Source organism: Macrobrachium nipponense, chromosome 21, assembly GCF_015104395.2.
Source record: "Macrobrachium nipponense isolate FS-2020 chromosome 21, ASM1510439v2, whole genome shotgun sequence".
NCBI lineage: Eukaryota > Metazoa > Arthropoda > Malacostraca > Decapoda > Palaemonidae > Macrobrachium > Macrobrachium nipponense.
Window position 1 is genome coordinate 20,483,986 of NC_087212.1, and position 24,869 is coordinate 20,508,854.

General features: G+C 41.0%; 1 protein-coding gene across 1 annotated transcript in view; it reads left to right on the forward strand.

The window, feature by feature from the left end:
- Nucleotides 1–24,869, forward strand: part of LOC135197829 (U3 small nucleolar RNA-associated protein 6 homolog) — a 277,323-nt gene that overhangs the window by 39,675 nt on the left and 212,779 nt on the right. Inside the window, exons 3-4 of the mRNA XM_064224974.1 lie at nt 12,529–12,699; nt 12,933–13,028. Of these exons, the coding sequence (XP_064081044.1) occupies nt 12,529–12,699; nt 12,933–13,028 (267 nt within the window). The remainder of the gene's footprint in view (nt 1–12,528; nt 12,700–12,932; nt 13,029–24,869) is intronic.

Genomic DNA, 24,869 nt, shown 5'->3' on the forward strand with positions numbered 1-24,869 from the left:
TAAAACTTTATTTTATCATAAAAATGTCATATTAACCCTTTAACGCCGATTGGACACATTAAACGTTGACGATTATTGTCTGTCCGGTGCCGATTGGACGTATGGTACATCGACGAAAAAAAGTTTTTTTAAAAATTGGGGGAAAAATAGTTATAGGCCTACTAGGCGAAAACTTTGAATCACGCGCCTTGGGGGATGCTGGGAGCTCATGGATCAAGACGTTGTTTTGTTTACAATTGTTACCCAGGCGCGCAAGCACGAATTTCTTTCTTCTCGCACTAAAATGTACCAGCGACACATCTCGGAAATTATTTCATCACTGACATAATTTTTGCACCATTTTATATTAGCCGTTACATGGAGTATTATATATGAAAATGTGTGCAATTTCATGTAGAATACAACAAAAAGCAACTTATGATTGTAGCTTTTATCAGTTTTGAAATATTTTCATATAAATAACGATAAGTGCCAAAATTTCAACGTTTGGTCAACTTTGACTCTACTGAAATGGTCGAAAAATGCAATTGTAAGCTAAAACTCTTATATTCTAGTAATATTCAATCATTTATCTTCATTTTGCAACAAATTGGAAGTATCTAGCACAATATTTTGATTTATGGTGAATTTCTGAAAAAAACTTTTTCCTTACGTCTGCGCGGTAACTCTTCCGAAAAAATCGTAATTTTTTCGTCCGATTGTCGTAATGTTTGCACCATTTTAAATTAGCCGTTACATAAAGTTTTATGTATGGAAATGTGCGCAATTTCATGCAGAATACAACAAAAACAACCCATGGTTGTAGCTTTTATCAGTTTTGAAATATTTTCATATAAATAACGATAAGTGCCAAAATATCAACTTTTGTTCAATTTTGACTCGACCGAAATGGTAAAAAAACACAATTGTAAGCTAAATCTCTTACATTTTAGTAATATTAAATCATTTACCTTTATTTTGCAACAAATAGAAAGTCTCCAGCACAATATTTCGATTTATGGTGAATTTATGAAAAAAAAAAACATTTTCCTTGCATCTGCGCGGTAACTTCCGAAAAAAATCAGAATTGTTTTTGTCCGATTGTCGTAATGTTTGCACCATTTTAAATTAGCCATTACATAAGGTTTTATATATGAAAATGTCCGCAATTTCACGTAGAATACAACAAAAAACAACCCATGGTTATAGCTGTTATCAGTTTTGAAATATTTTCATATAAATAATGATAAGTGCCAAAATTTCAACCTTCAGTCAACTTTGACTCAACCGAAATGGTCGAAAAACGCAATTGTAAGCTAAAACTTACATTCTAGTAATATTCAATCATTCGCGTTTATTTTGCAACAAATTGGAAATCTCTAGCACAATATTTCAATTTATGGTGAATTTATGAAATAAAATTTTTCCTTGTGTCCCCTCGGTAACTCTTTCGAAAAAATCAGAAATTTTTTTGTCCGATTGTTGTAATGTTTGCACCATTTTAAATTAACCATTACATAAAGTTTTATATATGAAAATGTGTGCAATTTCATGTAGAATACAACAAAAAAACAACCCATGGTTATAGCTTTTATCAGTTGTGAAATATTTTCATATAAATAACAATAAATAGAGAAAATTCGTCCTTCGGTCAACTTTAACTCTACCGAAATGGTCAAAAACTTTAATTGTAAGCTACAACACTTACAGTCTAGTAATATTCAATCAATTACCTTCATTTTGCAACAAACGGGAAGTCTTTAGCACAATATTTTGTTTTATGTTGAATTTTTGAATACTGCTTTTTTTTTTACTTCTGTGCGTTACGAATTCATGCATCATTTTGTGATAATATTTTCTCTGTGTTGCCTTGATCGTTTTACAATGTGTTATATACCAAAATGATCGCAATTTAGTGTACAATACAACGGAAAAAATTAACTTGTTAGCTTTAACCATTTTCAAGAGATGTTTGGGATGTTAGCCTGGGTCAAGGCCTAGTAGTCTTCTGGAACTTCTTTTACCCGTTTTGCTCACAGCGCGATTTGTATACAATTGTATATGAAATTTTTTTTTCGCGCTGTCATATATCCTAATATTTATATATGATAATGATATTTTTTTAAATTTCTGATGGTTGCATACTAAATTTCAGACAATGACAAAAAAAGGAGCCAAAAATGAACTCTTAATCTTGAAAACTAAGCGTGCCGTGATTTTTTGAAAAAAAAAAAAAAAAAAAAAAAAAAAAAAAAATCCGCTTTGGCGCTCACTCGCGAACGCCGCCGTCATACAGGAGACAATTTTCAAAATACCGCTTCGGCGTTTAAGGGTTAATAATCAACATAAAAAAGAACAGACAACATTATTGAGATTAGGCTACCGTCAAAAAACCTGAAAAAACTAAAGGCATATGTTAAAAATCTAGTGTATGATGAGAACACGGGCATAGATAAGTACTGGGAAACCTTTCTAGAGGAATACACAGAAAAATGCTCTGGATTTATACCATTAAAGCAAATGCTAACAAATGCCAACCCTCAGCCTAAGTGATTCAACAGAGAAATTGAAATAAAATAAGAGAAAGAGACAGATTGCACAAATCAATGAACCCATACCTAACACCAGAAGAAGCAAGTACTAGGCATAAAGAACTCTGTAGAATGGTGGACACATTAGTAAGAAATGCAAAGATAAATGAGGATAAGAAAGTTGCATGTTGTTCATACGCGAACAGACCTTCGGTCTTAACAATAGGATAATTTCTAGCGCCTAGCTGGATCCGGTTAAAAAACAGATGTAAGCAAGGAATATTGTGATATCTGGCAACGCATGTGTAGATTGGGTGAAGGATGGTCGAAGACCATTCACCTATGATCGCGCATCAGTCTTTCTTTTGAACGCCTGGGCAAGAGTCGTGTTAACCTCTCATGGACTTTTTCCGGTTCATTGCCTGTCTTGCTTCTGTTTAGTGAGTGTGTGTGTTTTGCTGGTATTATGGCTTTTTCTGCTCCTTCTCAGCGTCGGCATATGTGCCCCGGAGTTCTAGGTTTTCCATGCTCTCATTTTCTGGCTTTGGCTGCGACCGACCGTCACATCACGTGCAGTAGGTGTCATTCTAATTTTTGTACTATTACGAATCCTTGCACGGAATGCCGGGCATGTCCTAAGGAGCAGTGGAAGTCATTTCATGACGAGAGAACATCGGAGGGTTTCGATTCTTCTTACTTAGGAAGGTTTTGCGCCTCTTCCCGATGTTTCGTCTCCTGCAGTAGTCAGCCCTCATAGTAGCGTTGTCCCTGTGTCTCCCTTTTCTTCCATTGATTCGTCAATGGAAGTATCAGGAGGCCGCCAGGCTAATGTTTGTAATGTAGCCCCTTCTTCCTCGGGAGTTTGATTCCTGAGAAGGGTGAGGCTTTTTCATCAATTTCTTCTCTTCCAGAGTCGGAGGCGTCCAAAATGGCAGCGATTTGGAAGACACTCTGGCTAGGGGGTCCCTCATCCTTGGAGGGTTTGCTAGCACATTTTGTAGAGGCTCGTGCCCCCCCCCCCCCCTCCCCAGTCTGGCCAGGCCATCCCCCCTCCTCCCAGCCTCGTCTTCGTGGGTAGTAGCAGTCGGCCATCTTGTATTGCTCCTCTAGTGTCTGCTGCCGCTTCGAGTCAGAGTGATGCTGTGGCGTCAGCCCTGTTGATGACGTCACAGGATCCGTCTTTGTGTATTCCTCCGTCAGTGGCATCTCTTTCCCCCTCGCACCAAGGGGAAGCTGTGACATCACCACCACTTGTGACGTCACTCCCATTGAGGACGTCTCTCCCAGTTGTCTCCTCTGATCCGCCTTTCTCAGCCGTGACGTCATCACTGCCGCCCAGTTCGCTACGTCTCCCTTCCTTGTCATTGGAGCCTTCTCTGGCACATCAGTCTGAGGTCGTATGCCAGGCAGTGCTTCAGAGGTTGGACTCTGTATTGGATGTGAAGTTTGCTGCCTTATTGGTTGGGAGGACTGGTAGGAAATGTGTTGCTTCGTCCTCGCCTCCTGAGAAGAGTGAGCATAAGAAAGCAGTGCTGTCTTCCTCTCGCTCTTCCCCCTCTACTTCCCGTCGGTGTATCAAGCGTTGGAAGGCTAAGGACTTTGCCCTTCCTTCGCCTTCGAGGGAGGAACAATGCAGACGTGTTCCTGAGAGTGCTGTTGTTTTGGGCAGTGTGCGATCTGCAGGAGATGCTTCGTCCTCTACTTAAACTCTCAGGTCTCTCTCTCTCTCTCTCTCTCTCTCTCTCTCTCTCTCTCTCTCTCTCTCTCTCTCTCTCTCTCTCTCTCTCTCTCTCTCCCGTCAATGCACATTGTGAGCGTGTCGCAACCTCTCATGCCCGTGCATGTGATGGTAGTGCTCCTTCTTCTTCAAGGCCTATTCGTCGCCATACGGATCTCAAGGCGCCTGTCAAGAGGTCGAAGGTAGTGAGCGCGGAGTTGGTGCAGCAGGAGTGTTTGCCTGCCTCTCTCGCTGGTCCTTCCAAGAGTTTGACTCTGGGGGATCCTCCTTCAATCTCGAGTGTTCGAGTTTCTCCCCCATCTCACGTACGTACGTCCGCCACGCCCGTGACCATTCATGGATATGTGGAGACATCTGTGGAGATAAGTGATGTTCCTAGTGTTATAGTGGGTTCATCTTGGAAGTCGACACATGGACCCAGCCCAGACAGGTTAGTTGGGGTTTTGGGCTGTTTGGCTGCTAACCCTTCCGTTAATTTTGGTGGGGAAGGTGCCTTAGAGGAGCCTACTCCTCGTCGGTCTCTGTTGCCGGAGCAGGAGGAGGGAGACACGCAAGAGTTTCTGTCTTCCTTTTCAGAAGTTGTTGATCTCAATTGTAGGTTTAACAATTTGGAAAGTAGGAATCAGACTCGGTAGTCTTACACTTCTTGCTTGGAAGCCTTGGTGGGAGCTACTCAGGACCCCAAATCATCTCTTCAGCTTCCTTTGTCTGGGCAAGTTCAGTCGGTCTTGCAGAAGGTTAACGCCCCTGTTTCAGACCGGGATGGTTCGCTTCCCTCTAGGGGCTGTACCAAACTACTAACCCCGCCTCTCACGAGGCATAGGAATTACTATGCTACGAGCTCTGCATTTTTGTTGTCACGCCACCTTAACCCAGATGTCATTCGCCTGAAGCTGGGATTGACTTTGAAACAGGTGAGGTCGGTGGCTCTGTCCTTGTCTCCGCAAGATGCCTCAGCAATTGGAATCTACAATGGCCTCCATGTTGCAGACGGTTTCTTGGCTGGACCTCTAGTCTGTGGTTGTTGCCAAGATAGCTTCTGACAGGTCCCCGGAAGGGTTGGTGAGTGCCTCCTTGCTTGCCAGTCTTGCAGTTCGGGGGCAAGGCGTTTTCATATTTGGCTCACCTCAGTGCTAATTTATGGGCTAATCTTCTGATTAGAAGGGACGTGGTTTTGTCTAGGATGGAGAGATCGCTCGACACCGAGTCCTTGCTGGCATTGAGGAACGGTGATCTGTTGGAGTCCCAGTTTTTGTTTCCTCGGACAGAACTCGAGAATGCGATAGACTGGCACCGGGCTGACACCAAAGACAGACTGGTGCACCAGGCTGTGTCTAAGTCAGTCTTGTCCTCAGAGACATCCGGCTCCTCCTCCTTCCCCTGTCCAGCAGCAGTCAAGGAGATAGTTGCCTGGTATGCCGTCGAGGACCTCGAATTCGGCAGGGCCTTCCTGTTCGACACAGCCTAAGTCAGAAGATCATCGCCCCTTTTGCTCTCGTTCCTTTAAGCCGAGAAGGGTCCCCTCCCGATCTACGCATGCGTTGCCAGGTATCACAGGATTCCTTGCTTTCATCTTTTTTAACCGGATCCAGCTAGGCGCTAGAAATTATCCTAATGTAAGACCTCAGGTTTGTAGCTATGAAAAATACAAATGTCTTAAAAAATTTGTCATTGTGTAAGGAAACCCCAAAAGAATTCTTTGCGCATGTTAATAGTAGGAAACCAATAAAAAATAGCATAGGTCTCCTAAGGGACAATAGAGGAAACCTGGTGAACTCAGACTTGGAAAAAGCAGTTATTGAATAAGTTTTTTACTAGTGTTTTCACAATTGAAGACACTACCCTAGTCCCAAAACCAGCTAGTAATAAATATGAAGGGACAGAACTGCTGGACAGAATATGTAATATATGCAGAAGAGGACATTAAAAACAAAATAGATGAACTCAACAAGTTCAAATCTCCTGGCCCGTACGAGATTCATTAAAGAGAAATTATAGAGTTAAAAGAGGATATACGTAGTTCCTCAACTACATAAACTCTTTAGAAAAAGGTCAGAACAATGAAAGGCACCAAAAGGATGGAAACTATAGTTCGACAGATTTAAACTGATAGATTGTTTTCGTCTTTGGGTAAAAACCCTGTTGCCACATTTACCAGTATCAGTTTTAAATACCTTACTTTATAACACATGAATCAATAAATCGGCAGTTTAAAGTTCTTAGCATGTTTTGCTGGACCTTAAGCGTTCACATATTGTGATTATAATTTTATTTGTAAATAAAATGAGAAATCGCATTTATAAACGTGACAGATGTTTCGAAAAACGTTGCCACTTTTCCTGTTACCTTTGACAGGCGATAGGCAGGTGGGCCAAGCCTATTAAACCATGAAGTTTAAAGGAATTATCTCTTAAGCTACCCTTTGTATAAGTCCCACCGCCCGGTCTAGCTGAGAACTCTAGCGCCAAAAAGAATGACTTCTTGCTTTAACAATTGTCTGTAGGAAAATTAATTTATTCCTACGGAAAGCACGCTGTGAAACGGGCAAATGCAGTTAAGCATTCCGAAAACTTGCAAACAAGCGATGCTGCAAAGGATAGCTGTTATTAAAGTAAGATCATCTGACGACGAAGATTCTTCGTAATGTACATTTTGTATAGGATCATATTATTACAATTCTTGCGATAATTATTGTAAATAATTTTCTTTCTCCCAATGATGAGTTTATGTGCAACAACCTTATAAAAAGTAAAAATTGTTACACCCATTAGACCGTGAGTGAAAAGGAAATGAAATTTAAGTAAATCATAACTTGATGAATTAGAATGAGGGGGAAACCTAAAATGAAGAGCAATGAAATCCAAAATATTGTAAACTTGTTTAGGAAATGGATAGTATGGCAGACGGAAAATTCAAATAAAAAAGAATAAATAGAAGTAATCTATTGGCAAGATTATAAGAAAATGTCATAAGGCATACATACTGAATGGCAATTGCCGATTTTTATTACTTTTAATGAAAAACATCATATAAAATATGTAGTATAATAAGAAAAATATAAGGGTACAAGTTATAACAAATAAAAATAAATAGTCTCAAAAGTAATAACCAAATAGAATAGGGATCGAGTTTACGGATTAGGATTTATACGGTCAGTTTCATTAAGTACTGTCCCAAATAATTCCCTCGTTGGGAGATGGCTGAGGACTTAAGAAGGGGAAGATTTAAAGGTTAAGAGAGAACTGGCAACAGGGTTTTTCTCAAGGAAGTAAACAATCTATCAGTTTAAATCTGTCGGACTATAGGTAATGTGCCCCCAGTTAATAAAAAAGTTCCAAGAGAATAGCCAAGAAATTATTGACCAATCTGTCTAACGACAGCCCCTTGTAAGATTTTTGAGTCCATAATTGCAGATCAAATTGTGGATCACATTGATAGGAACAACTTGTTGTTAAACAGCTAACATGGTTTCAGGCAAAACAAATCCTGCCTATCTAACCTCTTGGAGTTTTTTCATAACATGCTTGGTATTTACGACTGTAATAGAGCAACAGATATATGTACTCTACTTAGATTTCCTAAAGGCCTTTGATAAAGTTCCACACAAGAAACTAATGACAAAAGTTAGAGCTTTAGGAATTGTAGGATAAATAACAGACTGGCTCGAAGACTTGCTAACTAATAGAAAATAAAGTCATAATAAATGGTAAAGAATCAGAATGGGCAGATCAAGAGACTAAGTGGAAGTAGGAAACCTTATTCTTATTCCTTCCTCCTTTCTTTTAGTTCTTCCTCTGTGGTTTTAGGTTTTGGGTTTATTCTCATTATAAGGACTGCTATTTGTAGGTGGTTAGGATTCTCTCCTGTGGGTGATCCTTTTGGATTTCTCGTAAGTGTTTCTTCTTCTGTAAGAGGAACACTGGCCTGTCTTTCTTCTGAACAAAGTTCTGGGAGTTGTTAATCGTTATTCATCTTGTATGTCTGCTTATCTGATTCACTAAATAAGGGTTTAGCTGTGGTGAGCTTCTTCCACAAGTTCTGTTAAGATTCTAGAGATGGCTGAACAAGAGACAGTAAGAAATGAGCAGGAAACATGGTTTCTACTTTCTTGCTTTCTCCTGTCATCTAGTTCTTCCTCTGTGTCCTCTCCATCATCAGTCCCAGTTTGTGGGCTTGCAGACTGTTTTTGTGCATGCTTGGTGCCCATTGTCATACAGTTCCAGTTTGTCAAACAGTTCCAGGTGTGGTTCTCAAGTTCATTTGCTGCTCTGCACATACACAGTTGCTGTGAGGTCAGGAGTTCACAGTCTACTCCCGTGTTATGGGCTTTTGATTAGTATATGGATGACATCATTAGTAGAGCCTACAATTCTGAGAGCATTCCAGGCCAAGCTGGTGTTTTTGCCCCTTCTCCAGAGGAAGAGCCTTCTCAGTATTTTCTTTATACAAGGTGTTTACGTAGGACAGCACTCTTGTGCTTAAGGTATGCAGGCCTTACCTTGGCTCGACATACAATATATGGGGGGGGCATTTGACCATAATTTGTGTCTTCAATTTAATTTTATTAGATAATATTACTTATTTTTGTATTTACACATGATACCTTGATTAACAGTGTTATAACAGTTCTTGGTTCTTTGCTGTTACAGTATGGTAGAATTATGAAAATTCTGTTGTTAACTGTTATGGCACTGTACACTGTCAACTAAGACAAGTGCATACCACATTCAAAGGAGAAAATGTTGCAGAATGAATGTAAAACAAGGAGAATTAACCCTTAAACGCCGAAGCGGTAAAAAAAAAAATGTCTCCCGTGTGCCGGAGACTTTTCAGAGTGAGCGCGGAAGCGGAAAAAATATTTTTTTCAAAAAATCACAGCGCGCTTAGTTTTCAAGATTAAGAGTTCATTTTTGGCTCTTTTTTTTTGCCATTCCCTGAAGTTTAGTATGCGCTTAGTTTTCAAGATTAAGAGTTCATTTTTGGCTCTTTTTTTTGCCATTCCCTGAAGTTTAGTATGCATTATCATATATAAATAATGCGATATATGATAGCGCAAAAACGAAATTTCATATATAAATGTATTTAAATCGCGCTCTGCGCAAAACGGTTGAAGGTAACAAGTTACTTTTTTTTCGTTGAAATGTACACTAAATTGCGATCATTTCGGTATATAACACATTGTAAAATGATAAAAGCAACACAGAGAAAATATTATCACAAAATAATGCATGAATTCGTAACGTGCGGGCGTAAACAAATATTTTTTTCAAAAATTCACCATAAATCTAAATATTGTCCTAGAGACTTCCAATTTCTTTCAAAATGAAGAAAAATGATTGAATATTACTATACTGTAAGAATATTAGCTTACAAATGCAGTTATCTGACGAGTTAAAGTTGACCGAATGTCGAATTTTTTTTATATATATTTTTTTTATATGCAATTATTTCAAAAATAAGAAAAGCTACAACTTTCAAATATTTTTCGTTTTATTCTACATGAAATTGCGCACATTTTCATATATAAAACTCTATGAAATGCCTAATATGAAACGGAGCAAATATTCCGAGAATGGGACTTACGCATTTCGGAGATTTGTGGCGGAGAATCCGCGCGCGGAGGGAAGGAAAGTTTTTTTTAAAAATTCACCATGAATTTAAATATTGTGCTAGAGACTTCGAATTTGTTTCACGATGAAGATAAATGACTGAATATTACTAGACTGTAAGAGTTTTATCTTACAATTGCGTTTTTCGACCATTTCGGTAGAGTCAAATTTGACCGAACGTGGTTTTTTTTCTATTTATCGTGATTTATATGCAAATATTTCAAAAATGAGAAAAGCTACAACCTTCAACTATTTTTTGTTGTATTATACATGAAATTGGGCACATTTCCATATATAAAACTTTATGTAACGGCTAATTTAAAAGGGTGCAAACATTACCACAATCGCACATTTGATTTTTTCGGAAGAGTTACCGCGCGGACGTAAAGAAAATGTTATTTTTTTCATAAATTCACCATAAATCGAAATATTGTGCTAGAGACTTCCAATTTGTTGCAAAATTATGGTAAATGCTTGAATATTACTAGAATATAAGCGTTTTAGCTTACAATTGCGTTTTTCGACCATTTTGGTAGAGTCAAAGTTGATTGAAGGTTGAAAATTTGTCACTTATTATTTTTTATATGAAAATATTTCAAAATTGATAAAAGCTACAACCATGGGTTGTTTTTAGTTGTATTGTGCATGAAATTGCGCACATTTCCATATATAAAACTTTATGTAACGGCTAATTTAAAATGGTGCAAACATTACCACAATCGCATGTATGATTTTTTTCGGAAGAGTTACCGCGCGGACGTAAGGAAAAAGTTTTTTCATAAATTCACCATAAATCTAAATATTGTGCTAGAGACTTCCAATTAGTTGCAAAATTAAGGTAAATGATTGAATATTACTAAAATATAAGAGTTTTAGCTTACAATTGCGTTTTTCAACCATTTCGGTAGAGTCAAAGTTGACCAAAGGTTGAAATTTTGGCAATTATCGTTATTTATATGAAAATATCTCAAAACTGATAAAAGCTACAACCATAAGTTGTTTTTAGTTGTATTGTGCATAAAATTGCGCACATTTTCATATACAAAACTTTATGTAACGGCCAATTTAAAATGGTAAAAATAATTTCCGAGATGTGTCATAGATACTTTTTAGTGCGGCAAGAAAGAAATTCGCGCTTGCGTAATGATTGTAAACAAAACAACACCTTGATCCGTGAACTCCCAGCATCCCCCAAGGCGCGTGATTCAAGAGTTTTCGGCTGGTAGGCCTAAAAGTATTTTTCCGCGAATTTTTAAAAAAACTTTTGTATGTCGACGTAAAATACGTCCAGTCGGCACCCGAGTGACAAAAAATGTCGACGTAAAATACGTCCAGTCGGCGTTTAAGGGTTAAGTTCCTATTTCTACATCAGTACCAGTGCTTCTCTCAAACTATAAATAATATGAATGCTCCTGCTTACACACATGTTCATGAATATGTTACTGAGGATATTTTCAATATTAATGAGAGATCCCATAGTTACAATAAAGCCATATTACAGGGGGTCCTCGAGTTACGACGTTGATCCGTTCTTACGATGCGTCGTAACACGATTTTCAGCGTAAGTCGGAACATGAAAAATACCACATGATTTAATGTAAATACCTATCAATAACAACGAGAGAACAATTCCTTACCTTTATTAGTTTGATTGGCTTGCACACTGGAGAGGAAGCTGCGGTGCTGGAGGAAATTCACTCGCTGCTTTCTCATCCCCACTAGCAGCTTCACCTTGCAATTTAAGGTTATGGTAATTGGCCCGAGCCTTAAATCGCATAAACCAACCCCTACTAGCCACAAACTCTTCACTTTCACTTCCCTCCCCCTTTTCTTTTTTCAACGCTTCAAACAATCTTTTCGCCTTCTCCTGAATCACCATAAGGCTGACTGGGATACGCCGTTGATTTTGGTCTTCCAACCAAAGCACCAATAACCTTTCCATTTCAATTATTAGACCACTACACTGCTTAGTTATCACTGTCGCTTTCATAGGAGCAGATCCTTTCACATGTTCAACGATGCGCTCTTTATCTTTGATAATGGTAGCAACGGTCGAACGGCTAAGGCCAAGCGAGCGGCCAATGTTTGTTGGCGTTTCTCCCTTCTCAGATCGCTTTATAATGTCCACTTTAATTTCCATGGTGATGGCCTTTCTTTTCTTCGATGCACTACCATCAGAAGAGTCCGCCTTGCGCTTGGGAGCCATAACAAAGAGCAAAAAGTTACAAAAACGATACAACACGAGGGAGAGAGAGGCAGTGTAAACAACCAAAATGGCGTATGGGCGAGGAATGAGCGTAGCGAAGCGACGCCGTCCTCTCCCCCACAAAGCGTATTCTTCCGCCGTGCGCCCGGAACTAGTTCGCGTTTGTTTACGTTGCTTACGACGCTAAACCGCGTAAGACGGAACGACGCAAAATATTATTTTTTATATTTTTATGGGGGCGCGTTCGTAACCACGAAACATCGTAAGTCGAGACCAGCGTAACCCGAGGACTTACTGTATATATTAGTTATGGGTTTGTGTGAAGAACATTTTATTTTGTAAAATCTGTGCTTATGTGGTACCAAGACTAGAAAAGAGGTGTTTATGATTTAGTGGTTGTATATAGGAAACCAAACCATTTTATTGTTTGTATTTTTAGTAATTACATTTCAATCTTAATTTCAGGCAAGTATTGCTTATGCTGAGCAGATTCATTATCATGGACAACTTGAAAGTGTGTATGTTGAATGGGCAAAATTTGAGGTTGAGGAAAGGAACAATTTTGATGGTGCAAGAAAAATACTGCTGTCCAAAGCACCTCTCTATCATCCAAAGTCTTGTCTCATAAAACGTGAGGTATGGCTTTAAAAAAGCTATGTGTTATGGTTTTATAGTTTTATAAATATCTTAAAGTCTTGTTTTATAGATTCTTAAAATACTATATGTTATGTACTGTCTAATTGCTCCTCCCTTTATAACTGCTCTTTTCAAGTTTTTTATATCCTTTATTCCTGTTCTCATTTTGCAGCTTTTTCATCTAGAACTTCTTTCCAGTTTTTTTAACCTTTACTCCAAATCTTATTTTGCAGCTTTTTCGTCTAGAACTTTTATATGTAGAATCACTCAAGAAGAAACAGACAGAGGGCAAAGCTATCACTGAAGTTATTGAAGAAAGTCGTGAAAAGGTAAAGTTATTGGTTTGATGTCATTTGGTGTGATAAAATTCAATCTATGTTTCATCAGCCTTGTTAAATTCATGTTTTATATTTTTTCAAGATATTCAGTACATTACTTTGTAAATGTTAGGCAGAGTTATGTCATATGGATAATCAACAAGAATGGTTGGTCATCTCTAATAAATCCACAATTTTCTATAATAATTTTTCTTTTTAATATGAAGGTTCTTATTTCATGAACAAACCCTTTAGGGCAAGTCCTACAAAAGTAAGGAAATGTAACTCTTCAAAGTGTCAGGACAATGGATGAGAGATCAGGGAGGAAATGGGAAATCTGGCAAAAAGAAATAGTAAACATATACTATGTACAAGAGGTTATGTATAAAGTAGCACATGCATACAATCTTGTCATATCTATATATAATATGGACTTATTCGTCTTTTTGTATCATTATTTCTCATCTGTGAGAGATTTTTTTTCTTTTTGCTGTGATAAACATTGGTCATTAAAGTAAACAATAATTATAGTAAAATATGTTGTTAAGGATGCAACAGTAGCAGCACATTGTTTCATTTTTGTTGTGCACAAAATAAAATGACTCATTTTGGCAATGGAATGAAAACGGGGATAGCCCCCTACATTGCAACATCCCATGTAACAAGATCTCTTAGTAGACGTTCTCTCCGCTTTGCTTGGAAACATCAGGTTTTCAGGTGCTAGGTGTTGCCCAGGGAAGGACAGGCCATGTAATAGGTCTCTCTTCTATTGAGGTATACCCTCTGCACCACTTCCTATAGGAGGCATGAATGCAACCAATCAAGTCCATGTTCTGAGTGCTGTGTGTGGCTATCTGAACAGTGGGCAAAGTTTGCTAGGAAAGAACCTGTTGGTTCAACAGATGTTACGAGCTTGGATGTGGTTGTGGCAGACCACAATCACATACATAGTTCTGTTTTTGGGATGTTGCCCATAAGTCCTTTGATACATTTTCCTTGGTTCTTGTATTGGTTGCCCAACATGTGTAGCTTGCCCAGCTTCTTTAAGTGGACAGGTCACAACCCATCTAAGGTATTTATTGATTGAGAGAATGTGATTGACTGGTCTCTTCACTCTTCTCCTCCCCTGTCTCTCACTTTGGGCAGAGAGTCAGGTTGCAAAGCTGGTACTTGCTGGACAGACGAGGTTTGCCTGGTAGTTACTTGACAGGGTACCTTGTCCATCGTCTTTTAGTTGTAGATAAGTTGAATGCAAATTCCCCCTTTCTCTGGACAAGTGGAGATAGGAGTTGACAATGAAACAAACCTGCTGGTTTTTAAAGCATATTTGTTTGTGAGCCAAGAGCCAAAGTTACGGAGCAGAGAATGGGTGGTAGATGTTCTGCGGGTGGGGTATCTACTCCCATTCAACTTCTTTCTTCCCTCCCTTGGCAGACCCTTCCTCAGTCGGACGTATGCTCAAGTTCTTGGCTCTTCGGGATGAAGGGTTGAAAATGCTGAACAAGGGTGCGATAGAGGAAGTAAAGCATCCTTCTCTGGTGTTTTACAGTTGCATTTTATTGGTACCAAAAGCGACAGGCGACTGGAGACGCCACGGACAGTGTTAGCAGCTATAAGGAACAACGACTAATTGCTATCAATAGACCTAAAGGATGCTTAGTTCCAGATCCCTATTCACCCTTCGTCCAGGAAATTTCTTCGCTTCACTCTGGGAGAGATGTACCAGTTCAAGGTTCTGTGCTTCGGGTTGACCACGTCTTAACGTGGGCTCATGCTCAAGGAATTCGCCTGTTAAGGTACCTTAATGATTGGCTGGTCTTAGCAAGCTCCAAGGCTAAACTGCTGCAAGACAGAGATAGTCTTCTTTGGTTTTGTTGGGAGCTAGGCATAATAGTAAACCTAGATAAGTCGAATCTTGTTCTCAGCCAGAAAGCTCTTTATCTAGGTATGGTTATAGATACAGCAGTGTTGAGAGTTTTTCCGTCAGACCAGAGGTTGTAGAAGTTGCGGTTAGTGGCACGCAAGTTCCTATCACAACCAGAATAGCCAGCTCACCAATGGTCCTTCTGGGAATTTTGTATTCTATGTAGAAGCTGGTTCCTAATGGTCATCATTTTCGGTCTCTGCAATGGAGATTGAAAGATATCTGGTCCCCAGCAGGAGATTCCCCTCTTCAGAGAGTTCCTTTGTCTGAAGAGGTGAGGCAAGACCCCCGTTGGTGGTTGGATGAACAGAATCTCTCAATGGTTATCCCTCTGCATTCTCCCCCTCCAGACTTCCTTCTGTTTTCAGATGCCTCCATCACAGGTTGGGGTGCTCATCTGGGAGACCTCATTGCGTCAGGCGTTTGGGGTGCGGAAGACAGGCGGCTACACATCAATGTTTTAGAGCTGAAAGCAGCTTTTCTGGGTCTGAGAGAGTTTCGGGAGAAGGTAAAGGGTCATTCGGTGGTTCTGATGTTCAACAACACCACAGTGGTCGCCTATGTGGAGCTCTCTGCCAAATCCTGAGCATGGAGTGATCTCTGCATCAGGTCATGGCAGACCGACTTTTTCAGGTTTAGGGGAGGCCTATGGTAGGATCTCTTCTCGACTCGCTTCAACAGGAAGCTCGAAGTTTATTGTTCGGTGGTTCCGGATCATCATGCTTTAGAGGAGGATGCCTTCCAACACCCTTGGGACAACCTCCAGGTATACACCTTTCCTCCGTTTTGCTTGATCTGTCAAGTTTTGAACAGGGAAATGAGTTCTCGAAATCTTAGGATGACTTTGGTAGCTCCTCTGTGACTGCAAGCGGAATGGTTCCCGGACCTTCTGTCCCTTCTGTCAGAGGCTCCAAGAGAGATTCCCCTGTGGTGGTAGCTTCTTTGCCAGCCTCATGTCGAAAGGTTTTACCAGTCGGTAGAATCCCTGTCTCTTCACGGATGGAGTATCAAGTATCTCCTCCGAGCGAGAGGTTTTCTCAGTGGGCAGTGGTACGTATGTCCAGTTACCTCAGGAAGTCCTTTTCAGCAGTTTACCAGGGGAAATGGGCAGTCTACAGTGATTGGTGTCATTGGCAGGGCATCTCTCCACTCAAAACCTCTGTTCAGCGTATAGCAGATTTTTTTTTATCCTTCTCAGGGATGAGAAAGACCTTTCTGTTTTTGCTATCAGGGGCTACAGAGCAGCGTTAGGTTTGGTATTACATCTGAAAGGCATGGACATCTCCTCATCCTGGGAAATCTCCTTGTTGTTGAGGGGTTTCGAGAAGACCTGTTCTCCTAGGGAACTCAAGCCTCCAGCGTGTGATGTTTCGCTTGTCCTGAGAAGTCTCACTTGAGCTCCATTTGAGCCCTTGCGTCAATCATTAGACAGGGATTTGACTGAAGACAGTTTTTCTGTTGGCCTTGGCTTCTTGGAAAGGAGTGGGGGAGCTTCATGGCCTAAGTTATGATGTGAAACATACTAGGGGTTGGAGGTCTGTGTCCTTGAGTTTGTCCCAGAATTTGTGGCCAAGACCTAGAATCCCTCAGTACATGACGATAGATTTGCCTCTTTTTCCATTCCATCTTTGAATGACTTTGTAGACAATGACCCGCAAGAGCTCTTGCTATATCCTGTCAGAGCCCTATGATGCTATCTTAAAAGGACTCGCCATCTAAGACCTAGATGTTGTAGGTTTTTTGTTAGCACTGGTTGGTCCAGAAAAGAAGTTTCCAAGAACACCATTTGTTTCTGGATCCGCAAGGCGATCAGGCAGGCTTACTCGTCTCTTGAGGGTTCTGTCGTTGAGTCTGTGCAGGCTAGAGCACATGACGTCAGAGGTTAAAGTTCCTCTCTGACATTTAAGTAAAATTTTGCTGTTCATAGAATTTTGGACGCTGGTACCTGGTTGCGTCAATCCACGTTCACTTTTTACCTAAGAGATGTTGCCCACAGGTCTTTGAACACGTTTTCCTTGGGTCCTGTGGTGGTTGCCCAACAAGTTGTGTAATTCACCCAGTGCCCTTTACTGGGCAATTTTGTATCTTATCTATGATGATTGTGTGGAATAGAGAAGCACTGGTACTGATGTGGAAATAGGAACTTAATTCTCCTTGTTTTGCATTTATTCTGCAACATTTCTCCTTTGAAGATGATATGCACTTGTCTTAGTTGACAATGTACAGTGTCATAACAGTTAACAGAATTTTCGTAATTCTACCAAACTGTAACAGCAAAGAATCAAGAACTATTATGACACTGTTTACAAAAGTTGCACCAAGTTATGCATGCACATGTTTGCAATCAAGGTATCATTTGTAAATACAAAAATAAGCAATAGTATCCAATAAAATTAAATTGAAGAGACAAATTGTGGTCAAATGCCCCCATATATTGTATGTATAGCCAAGGTAAGGGCTGCATGCCTTAAGCACAAAAATGCAGTACTACGTAAACATCTTATATAAAGAAAATACAAAAGTCAGAGGATACCTTGAATCAAATTTAATTACCTTTAACCTGGAACAAGTAGAATCATTTGTCTATAGCTATGACTGCAACTATTTTTTTTTCTACTAGAGTAGGTTAAGGCTAGAATTGATATATAGCCCATATAGGACAGTCATAGAACATCGCATTATCTCTGTGACATTGAAACGGTGTATGAAGACTGCAGTACCCTGGGTCCGTTCCTTGTGGCAGGTGTGGTGATGGGAAAGGAAGTGTAGGAAGCAACCCTTCCTAAAATTTTGTTCTCCTTGACACAAGGTGTGAGGTTTTATGGGAAGCCTGAAGGAAGCTTGAAGGTATGAAGTACCTGGAGTACCCTTCAGTCCTTTGATAGGGTGGTGGTGGATATCTATTATTTTGGTTATAAGGAACAATCTTTTCTGGTGGTATGTTGGTACTATGCCCTGGAGACTATTTGGCTTGTTGCCTATTGTTTTGGGTGTAAATTCCACACATATATGTATTTAAGGATATATATGTGGCTATATTATATGTGCATACATATATATGTGGTAATTTAATGTTTGTATTGAATGTTTAGGATTCAATGTCGGTAGGTTGATCGTCCAGTTAATGAGCATGAAAGGTACATGCAAATATTAGTTTGTTCATGAAACTTACCTGTCAGATATATATATAGTTGTATTTTCTGAAGTCCGACAGAATTTTAAAAACTTCCGACACACGCATTGGTCGGCCAGGTGGTTAGTACCCATTCCCGCCGCTGGGAGGCGGGTATCAGGAACCATTCCCATTTTCTATTCATAATTTTTCTGTCGCCGGTGCTGAAAACACCTGTTTTCAGTACCTCCGTCTTAGGATTTTGGAAACTTCATTGCCGCTAAGTATCCTAATTATCTTTTGATTTATTTACTTGGATTTGTGGCTAGGCATACGCTATCTTAAATTGATTTGAATTTGATTCATTTTTGCTTAAAATATCTGAATCTAGTTAGGCTAGTTTCAGACGGGGTTGTCTGCAAAGATAGGGTGTGGCTACCGAAAGCTTCGGTAGATCCGCACTTGGTATGTACGAGGGGTATGGGTCTTCCTTCTTTGTTGAGATTTGTCATGTAAGGAGTGTGAGACTTTGTCTATTCCGTAAGGAAGACGTATGATTCGTATGTACGCAATTAATCAGTAAACATGTCTAATTCCGTAAGGAAGACGTATGATTCGTATGTACGCAATTAATCAGTAACAAAAGTCAGGGTAGTGAACCTGCTAACCTTCCTGTAGACTTTATTTTGCCTAACCCTGTAGTATGGCCTACGGGCTATGAATATGTCTACGAGAGGTGCTTGCTCTTCTTCATTGCTGTGAAGTGCTACTTCTGTAATTGTTACTCTAACCCTGCAGTATTGCCTTCGGGCCCTAAGCAGTGTCTGTAGAGGAATTGCCCTTTCTCTTATACTCTTTCGATTCGTAACTTAGAATCGAAAGTGCTTGCTTTAGAGAGTAAAAGTGAAGTGCAGAAGTGCAGTGATACCCCTTGTGTAGTGGAGGGTGCGTCAGATCGGCCTCGTTTCGCCTCTAGGCCGGGACCTCTGCTTGACTCCCAGGACCCGGGGAGGGAGCATGTCGAAAGCCTAAGGAGGGTTACAAGGAACCCCCACTGATCTGGCGTGTTCGGCAGTTTCTGATGAAAATCCCCAGACTGCCAAAAGTGCGTGCGCGTGCACGAATCCTGAAAGTTTGCTTCTCGTCCTCCGAAGCGTCCTCTCCGTGCAGGGGTTGGAGCTTTCGGAAGGACTCGCGCCCTCTAAATAGAAGCTTTATAGAAGAGGACGCTTCACGTCCTCTCTCTCTCTCGTTATGCGTTTCAGTGAGAAGTAAGAAGGCGAACGTCGCCTGAACTCGTGTCCGTCTTTCCACCGAGAAATACGTAAAAGAAGTCATAGTAGCAGGAAGCTTTTGAGAGCGGACGCCTGGGACGCTCGGATGGACTCCAAGGTGCGCGCGGGTGCACGCCAAGCGCGCTCCGTGCGCGCCAGTGGACGCCGAGCGTGCTCCAGTGGACGCCGAGCGCGCTCCAGTGCGCGCCAGTGGACGCGGCGTGCTCCAGTGGACGCCTGAGCGCGCACCAGTGGACGCCGAGCGGGCACCAGCGCACGCCAGGTGTGTCGCCTGGCTGAACGTTTCTGTTGAACTCTTCAAGCTCTTGTTTCAGATTTGGGCCTAAAGAATTTTTACCTCTACCTTCGGTGATACCTTCTACCTCACCTGCAAAGAATGTGAAGTAGGCAGTGCTTCGGAGGAAGCTTAAAGTGAACAGACAACTTCTTCTTCGAAACCAGCAAGACATCGGGTTTCGTGAATTCAAGAGGTCTCTGTCAATTAATATTGCTTTTCGCATAGGTGGATGGAGTTAAGGAAGATCTCGTTTGCTCTACCGCAACCTTTGCCATTCTGCCAATAAATTTAAGTTGCCACTACCGCAGTCAAGACTTTGCGATAAGGCAGTTACGGGTTATGTAAGGCTCGATGTCCTGCACGTCAGGACTCTCGGCAACGTTCAGTAGGATTCTTGCAAAGGCACTCATCAAAAGGACGCTCTTCAGGAAAGCGCAAGACAGGACTTCCTTTGCCATACTGCCAATAATTTTAAGCTTTAGCAGGCATTAGTTGTGATACGGGAGAGGAAGCTGGTTGGAGAGTTTCTTCCTCTTCCCAGGATAATTTTTCCAAGCTTTTTAGCCCATCTGAAAGGGTTTTTCAGATGATAGATTTTGTTAGTTTCTAGTCGGGACTACGCTGCCGAATTGAACATCGTCGTCCTACTTGCCGTAAGCCCAGTCTTCTTAACAGGAATTCTTGCCCCTTCCTCGTTTGAGACGGGAATCGGAAAAATTAAATGCTCGACTCCCTGGATTACGTTTTGTCAATTCAGTGACTTTCCCCCATTGACAATATACTTTCGTTTTGTCAAGTAAGTGGGTATCCCCTCTTTGACAAAATATCTCTTTGTCCCGTAAATGGGTTAGTTCTCATGACAAACATCTCATTAACTTTATATTGCGTAAGCGAATAAGCTCTTATTGACAAGATTCGGAAGAGCTCTCATTCGTCATTCGCAGACTCGTACAAGAAATAGACTTGTAGACTACGTCAATGAACGCTTATGTCCAATAACATAAGAAGCTTGAGCTGACTGCTTCGACTGCTTCGATTCTCTTAAGTTTTGTTCATGAAACTTGCCTGTCAGATATGTATGTAGCTGTATTTCCGAATTCAGCTATATATATGTCTGCCAGGTAAGTAGGAACAAACTTTATTGTGATATAATTTCATTTTTTTTTCCCTTGCGTTATTTTACTTCTGGTTGGTTCAAGTCATATACGCTTGCTGTAGTTACCTCTTCGGATGGCAACCGAGAGGTCTGTTGTCTATTTTAAGGACATTTAAATCGTTACTCCCTGCAGCCTAACAGGAGTTTCCGATTTATCTTTTACCGTTGTATGGTAGTGTTCTGACGACACAAACGCATCTATATATTTAGCGTTTTCTGTTTCGCTTAAATATACCAGCTTGAGAGTCTTTCTGCTCAAAAAAATAACGGACCTATTTCTTCGTAGTATAGGGTAGCTGGCAACCCAGACATAAAGTTAAGAGACGACGTTCGTAAGCTGCTTGCTGCTGCTGTCACGCTGTCTGTCCTCCAGTCCAACCGAGCCAGTATTCAGTAACAGATCGTGCGCTGTCATGCGCGGTAGGTTACGTCTCTCTCTCCTGCGGGATTGACTGACTAACCGTATCTCTGTGCTGACGGTTACGTCTCTCCTGCGGGATTGACTGACTAACTGTATCTCTGTCCTACAATCACGGACTTTAGCCTAAGATTGAGGGATTTCTTACGTGAATGAATAAACGTTGCATTCGTTTTGCCTTACTATGTTCAACAGAGTTATCTCTTAATCCTTTCGGTGCTCATTACCGCACGGTATGGAACTACGAGTCTACCGCAACATTGCACTTTTATTTGCTCTCCTGCTTAGGCAAAGCGCAGCCTTATTTAGGGAAGTAAGCATACTCGGGGAGGGAATGGATGAGCTTGCTGGGGACCATTTCCTTCCTGAAGAAGTTTGTTTCCCCGAATAGACTGCAATTCAGACCACAGTTTTTTCCTACCGGGAAACTGAAATATTATTCAAGATCTAGCAATGATTCTGAACATCTCTCAGTGCGTCTATCACTGAGTGATAGAAAGAAGGTGCCGGACATCTGGATAGGGTTTCAGATGTCCTGGATCTTAATCTGAAAGAAGTAAAAGCGATTCGGTAGTCCCTCCAGTCCTCGAAACGAGTTTTTGGGAAACCAGTGGTCCAGATCAACTCTGATATTCCACAGCTCTCTCATATCTTAAGAAGTATCTTCTCTCGGTCCTTGTTCGAGTTTACGAGAAAGAGCCTATTATAACAACAGGCGTAAAATGTAACGATCCTCTACAGGTTCGTTACAGGATTGCAAAAGTCCGTACGAATCCCCTCGATCGACGGCAGCAACTATTCACTTCCGAGTGGAATCTTTCTTTAGAAGTAAGTTGAGAGTTGTGTAGACTTTAGGGACGCCCTTTATTTCATTCTTCTCTTCGATATGTTGAGGACGAAGAGGCGGCTTCTTCTCTGCTCCCTTATTCTCGATCGGATCGGTACCATTAAACGCCATCCTATGATATTGAACGGGGATGGATGTTTAGTCTCTTTTTCCCCTTTTTCAATCGCTTAGGAAATGTAATAAGAGGATTTATGACGTCACAGGGAGCGATAATGACGCTGATCGCCCCATGTTGGCCTTCAGAATCCTGGATTCACAGAGGTCACATACTTCCTAGTTCACTTTCCAAGGACCTTTTCCGAGAGAGTCGGTCTACTCTAACTCGAAAGGTACCTATAACCTCTCCGCTCTGAGTCTGACTACGTTCAGACTATCGAGAGGTTGACAGGAATAAGATTACCGTCTTCCTTTTTCCGTCTGAAGAATGGGGATAAGCTGGCAGTCACAACTATTAAAGAATATGCAAATATGTTGTTGACGGCCTTTGGGCTCAGAGATTTGCGTCTGTCAAACAACAAAGCCCTTCACGATCTTTGAGTTCTGTGGAATCTCGAAACTCGCTCACCATCTACTTTTTGTCTCACCGGTTTTCTCGGAGTCAGACACTCGTGCGAGATCAGGCGACATATAGTAGCCCTGAGTTTCTTGTTGACGAAGTCAGTTGCGTTTATACACCCCCGATGATCGTGTAACATGAGACCAGGTTGGACTGTCAGGCATTTCTTCCTTCGGGACTGAATCGCCTTTTTGCTCCTCGCTCCTTTCTCCTGGCACCAGAAGCTCGAGTCAGGAGTTGATTCGCTGACGACGTTGGGTTGCGTTGATACACCCCAAGGTTTGCTTAGATTGAATCGCCCAGGCAGTCCAGACACTCATCCTTCAGCGAAGAATAGTGCCTTATGGTCTTCAGGGTACAGCCTTGCTGTCCTTGATTCGTCTGACTGGTCAACTGGTCGTTCACCTGACTTTAGTACAGACGGACTGACTGTGCATGTCCAGATCGAAGCTTTCAATATGGAACTTAGACGTAGTCTGAAGTTCTTGATGTTAAAGCATTCGAACCTCTCCTACCTGTTAACTTTTTGCATGTGATCAGGAAGGCCTTCTTCTAACCACCCTAGATACGACAAAGAGGGTTAGTGAAATTTTAAGCCATCGTCACAAGTTTTGGCTTTAGAGAAGACAAGGCGGTGTGCTCTCTAAGCCTTCCGTTGTGGCCTAAGAATGGAAACCCGTTTTGTCCTTGGGCCTGGGCCAGTAGCTTGGAAGCATGGATGGCACAAGTTAGTGGGCAGGAGCCAGAGAGAGTCCTGTGCCCTGTCGGGTCTCTCAAGTTTTATCTACATAAAACTCAAGAAAGTCGAAGTCATTCGGGCAATCTGCAGTGTTCCGAAAAAGACCAGACTTGCCCATATCGAAGAACACCCTGGCTTTAGTGTTAAGGAGTTCTTTCAAAAATGCTCCTTCATTGTGTTTGCACAAAGATTTGAAATCTTTTTATCTAAATGCTCACGAGGTGAGGGCGCGGCCTCGGAAGCATTTCAACAGAGCATGGAACTCAGTAACATCCTGAGTACCATGTTTTAGCGAAGCAACTCTGTGTTCACTTCACACTCCCTGCGAGATGTGAAGATGGCATATGAGATCTGCTGCTCGCTAGGGCCATACGTGTCTGCAGACACAATCTTGGGGGCAAGAAGTACCACTCATCCTATCCTGTAGAAAATGGTTAGGAAGAGCTCTTAATTTAGTTGATGAGTCGCCGACAACGGCGACTTCTTAACTCTTAAGCCTTAGTTAAAACACCTTAACTTTGGCTAGGTTGGTCAGGTGGTGATATATATATATATATATATATATATATATATATATATATATATATATATATATTATATTTATTTATTTTACTTCTTAGCCCTCATGGTATGGTCAATATGGTCTAGTCACGTCGTGGTCTCGCCCCTGTTGACAGATCATCTGGAGTGCACCAGCTATATAGGTCTCTACCTCGCTGGCAACTCTAGTAGCACAAGCAGACTTACGTGGCAGTAACCACGAAGCCAGCTATGCTAACAGGTGGAACCAAGATGTAAATCATCTGCATGCATTTGTTTCCTAAAATCCTTCTATTCTGTCCCTTCCCACCTCCAAAGGTGGGATTCAGCTATATATATATCTGACAGGTAAGTTTCATGAACAAAATGATATTGTTATGATACAATAAAGTTTGTTCATACTTACCTGGCAGATATATATATAGTTGTATTTTCTGAAGTCCGACAGAATTTTAAAAACTTCCGACACACGCATTGGTCGGCCAGGTGGTTAGTACCCATTCCGCCGCTGGGAGGCGGGTATCAGGAACCATTCCCATTTTCTATTCATAATTTTTATTTCCACTGTCCCCTGAGGGGAGGTGGGTGGGTACTTGATTATATATATCTGCCAGGTAAGTATGAACAAACTTTATTGTATCATAACAATATCATTTCTGCAGGCAAGTATTCAAAAATTTAGTTCAAAATTGAAAATTCATTGTTAACTGGTTACCAGCTGGTGCTTGGAAAGTTGTCCTATTGTAAAAAAAAGCCTCAGGTTTGTTAGCTATGAAGAACACAAATTGATAAAAAATTTGTCATTTCAGTTTTCACCAGGTAACGAAAGCAAACTCATTACTTTATGCCCAGAAGTCTAGCTGTTGCAACATCCCATATGTTCAACAAGCTAGAGGTGTGGATACCTTCCACTGCTCATCCAGACCAGGAAGTTATCTTCCAAGTGGGTAGAACCCAACAATGTAGATTCAAAGAGAGTACCCAGATTC